Here is a 6,247-nt window from a genome sequence, read left to right as displayed (position 1 = left end):
AACTATTTCGATATGTTATTATCATTTTTTTACTATATGTGCTGATAGTTACATATCGATAGTAGATAAATTTGACGTTTTCTCTTCCTTACCGAGATTCTGTGGATACTATCATTTATGTTGCAGGAAGAAATCCATAGAGGGATACAAATCAGTTAAGAATGCTTTCCCACAACACACACACAAGACTCACAAAATATTCTGATTCAAAAATTCGGACTTCTAGATGCTAAAAGTCACGTGAAGCAGATAAAAGCTGCTCCAGAGTGCTTCATTTTTTCGGCCTAATTATTTCACTTAAAAGAAAGAACAGTTTAAATTGTGATTTATACAAATTCATCCTTGACAGTGAAAGTGTATGTACACAGCCATGTTGCGAACATATTAGACAGCTGATCGCGTAAAGATAACTGGAAAGATTTTTCCATTTATTTATGAGAGATTTCAATGCTTTAAGAAAGTGCTTAATGTTTTCACCAGGAACATAGAATTTGAAGTCAATAAACTTACCTGTGATTGTTTCGAAGGAAATACTTCAACGTACTCGGTTTTTAGACAGACCTGCATTATCGATCTGACGGGTCGAAAAACGCCGGCGTATTATTTAGAAAATAAAAAATATTAAAATTTCGCTTCTTCGTGCACCGTTCAAGGCAAGCCAGTGCGCAATTTCTTTGATGTGAGCTGACTCACATCTCACACGTAGTGTCTTCGGTATCGCCTCTCACCGTATTGCTGTACAAGTTCCGCGCAAGTGTGTTAATGCGCGGATTGTGAGGTCATACACCCACCTTCACAGGTGGTTCGTTTTTCATTCAAACCGTGCAGTTGTAAGACGAACGCGCGAGGATCTCTTAAGAACATCCGATTAGTTCCAATAATTCCTTTCACACGATGATCATGAGGACGTTGTTCGCATTTTATCCAGTGTCACTGGTGTTCGTATTCACGGTCACTGCCATTGGCGGTAATTACACAGATATTAATCTACCACACGAACATGTCAAGTATTATTTCAACTCTTTTCCCACGGCAGCAGAAAAATGCCGCAATGATGCGGCGTGTCCATATAAGGTAAGATTATATTTAACTTTAATTTCTCTTTACGTTTTGTTATTTGTACGACATATTTGAAACATATTATTTAAAATTTTATTTAGAAATTACAAGCATGATTTCTGTAAAGGTTTCGCCCCTGCGTAATAATATATACTACTTATATTTTTCACTCACTTTTGTGAAAAAAACTTTAATTGTTTTTGTATAATTCATTAAAAATAAAAACGTTAATTTTATGATACATTCCAGAATAGTCTCGATACGAAAGCTTGTTGGGGCTACGAGGAAGATTGCAAAGCAGAAAACTCATTTTCCATTCCACATTGTCCAGGTGATCATAAAGGATGGGTCGCTACGAAAAGAGCTCAATTGGACACATATTATGCACAAGGCGATTTCGGATACGTGCGCGACCAAAGAAAAGAGATGATATTATTATGTGAACCATTATTTGTAGTGAGTTTACCAAATTATGATATATACAGAGATGGGGTTTTGTTGAAGTATCTAAAAATTTAGTTGGATACAAATCTGAAAATAATTTTGTTGGACTATCAAAATAATTATTTTTGCAGCATCGTACTTGAAATTATTTTATATCCTATGTAATTATTTTGATAGAGTTCAACAAAATTATTTTCAAATCTGTATTTACCTAAATTTTTAGATGCTTCAGCAAAATCGTTCTTTCCATGTAAATGTGACGTCATACACAGAATGCAAAAAGATAATACAATTCGATATTTTGATTGGATTCTATTTTTTTCAGGATGATTCGTCCTTAGAGTGTTCGGAGCATATGAGGTTCTGCAGAGCAAGAAACGTGATGCTAAATGCTGAACCGAAAAGAACCTTTACGATACAAAATGGATGTATTAAAAGAAGGTCAAATTGGCGGCTACTGCACGTGAGTGAATATCAGCAAAGCAGATCATCTGTGCAAGGAATTGGAAAGTATTTAACTTTCTCTTCTGCAATCAGGCTGAACGAAAAGAGATTACAGGAAAACGCGGATCATATTAGTCCGCTGCAATCCTGGGGACCAGAATTACGAAACTTTCGAAAATTACCTCATCGGCCGATTGTTCATGGCGATTGTGATGTCATCATTGAGAAACCAACCTTCATCATGAAGATAGATGCTAGTAAGTAGGAAGACACTTGGGAAAAAAAGTCAAATGAATTACAATTCATATTCGTCACTTCATTAAAGTCGCTTTGTTTTAGTAGTAAATATGTATCATCATTTTTGCGACTTTTTCAACCTATACGCATCATTGCACGTGAATCTCTCGCACCCATCTGCCTTCGATACAGACAATCATATAATGATCTGGGAAAGTTATAGGTAATAAGTATAGAACGAAACATAAAACGAAACTGGCACAAATGGAAAATAAAAACCACGGATTATTAGATATCAAACTACATTTTGTTTTCAGCTATCGATCGGCGTTCCAAGACACCTTCGAAGCATTTACAAGAAATCCATTATGGGACTTAAAAACATTTCGAGGCGAGACAGTGTGCTTCAAGAACTTGGTGTTTCCTCTATTGCCGAGAATGATATTTGGACTATATTACAATACGCCACTTGTACTAACATTGTATATCCTTTCACCGAGATGCTCCACACTCCGAGAAAGAATATTAATTATGAGAAAATATTGTTTTAGATTTACGGTTGTGAAAAATCTGGATTGTTCAAAGCCTTTGGCGATCATGTGTTGCATCGACTTCAAATACCTCTTCATCCAAGAAAAGATCGAAAGATTCGAGTAACATTGCTAAGCAGAGATACTCAATACAGAAAGATCCTAAATGAGAATAAATTAGTAAAAGCTTTAAAGGAGAATCCAGAGTATAAAGTTAATAAGGTAAAATTTTAACGGAGATATTTGACTACATATCTTTAAGATGTATTTACGTTGTGTATAATTGGTTCTTTTATACAGTTAAAAAATTTGTGTTAAATTTAATACAATTTAATATATTTCACATATTCCAAATGGTCCACCCAAATTTTTGTGTTAATTTGACATAAAATGAATATATTAGGAAGTAATACAAATATTAAGTAAAAAATTAACACAAAAAATAATAATATAATTTGTAAACAAATTATGGAAGCATATTTTTTCACTAAATTTATCATTTATAATATGTTATATTAACATTTATATGTTACATTTTATTTATTTATCTTAAAATTTACGTTTTAAAATACATTGTTTTTATGTTATTTGTTCACTCGTGTTATTTTAACACTAAAAAATGTTGAATTTCAATTTTACGCAAAACATTCAAATAACATGATCACATTATGTTAAATTAATATTCAGATGTGTTAAAAATTCAACACAAAAATTTTAACAAGGAACAGTTTTAACACACATACAAAATATTTTTTACTGTGTAGGTGGTGTACAACAAAAATATTCCATTCATAAAGCAGTTGGAAATCACTAGGAATTCCGATATTTTTATCGGTATTCATGGCGCCGGCTTAACACATTTAATGTTTCTGCCGGATTGGGCAGCGGTATTCGAAATGTAAGATTCTTTATATTTAAAAAATATATAATTGCAAATACTATAATCATACATTCAAATATTTAAATTTAATATTATACAGATATAATTGCGAAGACCCTAATTGTTACAAAGATCTTGCACGATTGAGAGGAGTAAAATATTTTACATGGAAAGATACATCAAAGTTAGTACAACAAGATCCGGTACGTTCATATAGATTTTACTTATAAGATAATACAGGATTCAATAATTTAATTTTACTATAATCAAAGAACAATTTAGTGATAAATGAAATTCTATAATAGATACATATGTATATGTGTGTATACAGGGTGTTTCCAAATTAAATGGCAAAACTTCGGGAGCGTGTAGAGGAGTAAAAAACTAAGAAAAAAAGTCCTATAGACATATGCTCGTTTTTGCTCCGTTTCAGAGAAATCGAAAAAAAATGTTTACATTTCTTGCCATATCTAGCACCGACATATTTGATTACATTTTCCACTTTCTGTTATGAATTTGTCAGTCGCTCTTTGAAAGCCTTTAACAGTAGATGAATTTTGTCTTTTGCAATATGCCGCGTACGTATTCTAATAGTGAATATGCTGATATGGTTTTTGTATACGGTTTCTGCAACGGTAATGCTTTAAAGGCGGTGCGAGAATATGCACGACGATTTCCAAACAGAAGAGTGCCAAACCGAAGAGTGTTTATGTTGACATTTAATAGATTGCGAGAGACTGGAACATTTTCAATTCGACAAGAAAACAACCGATTTCAAGCAGCGTTACGAAGAGATTTGCAGGCAGGGAATCGTATTTTACAACATTTTGACAATCATCCTGAGACCAGCGTTCGGAATGCGTCGGCTGTATTGGGAGTGTCACCACAAACAATTTGGCGAACTGTAAAAGGAGATAATCGCTATCCCTACCACATTCAAAAAGTGCAAAATTTATTACCTCAAGATCATTGGAACAGATTGAACTTTTGTAACTGGTACCTTCAGACATGCCACAATGATATTTTATTTCCATCTAAAATAATGTGGTCAGATGAGGCAACATTTACCAGAGGTGGAATAATTAATCAAAGGAATTATGGGCTCATCAAAATCCCAGGTCTGTTAGAGAATACAAATTTCAGCAAGAGTTTTCTGTTAATGTCTGGCTTGGAATTTGGAACGACGTTTTAGTGGGACCGTTTTTTTTACCTGCAAGATTAAATGGGGACCGTTTTCTAAATTTCTTGGAGAATGAATTTTCTGACTATTTAGAAAACATCCCATTACAACAACGTACTGAAATGTGGTTTCAATTAGATGGATGCCCTGCTCATTACAGCAGAGTCGCTAGAACCTGGTTAGATAGAAAATTCCCACAACGATGGATTGGACGTGGAGGAGCAGTACATTGGGCAACTCGTTCGCCCGACTTAACGCCATTAGATTTCTATGCATGGGGTACTCTGAAGCAAGAAGTTTATTCTTCGCCTATTCAATCAGAGCAACATTTGAGAAATCGTATCGTAGCTGCAGCGAACAGAATATCGCAAGAACAGTGCCTGGCTGCTACAAGAGCCGTGTTTGACAGATGCAATGCTTGTATTGCTGCAAGAGGTGCACATTTCGAACAAAATCTTCATTAAAAAGTTTATAAATAAAATAATTAAAATAATAAATTAAATATATTTTTTTCTTTTTTCGTGATTTCCTGCGAAACAAAGCAAAAAGGAGCATATGTCTATATATATATATTATTCTAAATTTTATTCTATTTTTTTTAGTTAAATTTACAACTTTGGATTAATAAATGTATGCTTAAACAGTTATTTATAATTTACAGGGGACACATCCTGATGGCGGGGCTCACGCCAAGTTTACAAATTATAGTTTCGATGTTAAGGAGTTCCTCAGAATCGTTTCGCTTGCGAAAAATCATGTAAAGCACCATAATGCATTCAAAAAGTTCAGCACTTCTCATAGTAAAATACAAAATGATACTAGGACGATAGATAATGAAGAATCAGTACAACCTTCTAATACTAAAGAACCAATACGACTACAAAAATCGGATATATTATCCAAAGATGAATTATGAAAAGGACTTTTAGGCAATAAATTGACAAGATGAAGTACAATAATAGAATGTGTTCTAAAGTACATTTGTTGATCAATTTTATTCCTTATACATATTTTCTTTATATTATTTTTATAGTAATGTATATACGTTATTTTAATAAATAAAATGAACGCGCGCGCGCGCGCGTGTGTGTGTGTGCGTGCGCATGTGCGTGCGTGCGTGCGTGTGTGTATGTGTGTGTGTGTGTGAATCTCGATATGTCTGAGTTGCACATTTGGCAGTACTTTCTCTTAATTATTAATTTTTAATTAAATTTTACATATATAATATATATTTAATATTATATGTATATGTGATATAATATTTAATTAATAATTATCTATATTTGGCCATTTATAACATAATATTTCCTTATAACTACAATAATAAAAAAATTATTAACAAAATTCATTATATATTTTTAAATATAAATTATACACACCAAATGGACTTATGGAAGTCCATTGTTTTCAGCAAGATCGTCAAAATCTTGATCAAACATTGTAAATTTATTAAAATTGACTTATCATTTTTAC

At 32.9% G+C, this 6,247-nt stretch overlaps 1 protein-coding gene across 1 annotated transcript; it reads left to right on the top strand.

Annotated features, from left to right (window-relative positions):
• The first annotated feature begins 394 nt into the window (after positions 1-394).
• Eogt (EGF-domain O-GlcNAc transferase) lies at positions 395-5,782 on the top strand. The gene is given in 11 exon segments (XM_018451400.1): positions 395-1,074; positions 1,309-1,515; positions 1,829-1,893; positions 1,895-1,966; positions 2,041-2,204; positions 2,287-2,407; positions 2,502-2,655; positions 2,736-2,936; positions 3,479-3,612; positions 3,695-3,797; positions 5,436-5,782. Coding segments are annotated over 11 exon segments (1,656 nt in total). The 5' UTR covers positions 395-894; the 3' UTR covers positions 5,691-5,782.
• Positions 5,783-6,247: the final 465 nt, after the last annotated feature.

This window comes from Mycetomoellerius zeteki, unplaced genomic scaffold, assembly GCF_001594055.1.
Source record: "Mycetomoellerius zeteki isolate Tzet28-1 unplaced genomic scaffold, Tzet1.0 scaffold310, whole genome shotgun sequence".
Classification (NCBI taxonomy): domain Eukaryota; kingdom Metazoa; phylum Arthropoda; class Insecta; order Hymenoptera; family Formicidae; genus Mycetomoellerius; species Mycetomoellerius zeteki.
The sequence above is the reverse complement of the archived record's forward strand: the minus strand, read 5'-3'. Positions and strand labels throughout refer to the sequence as shown.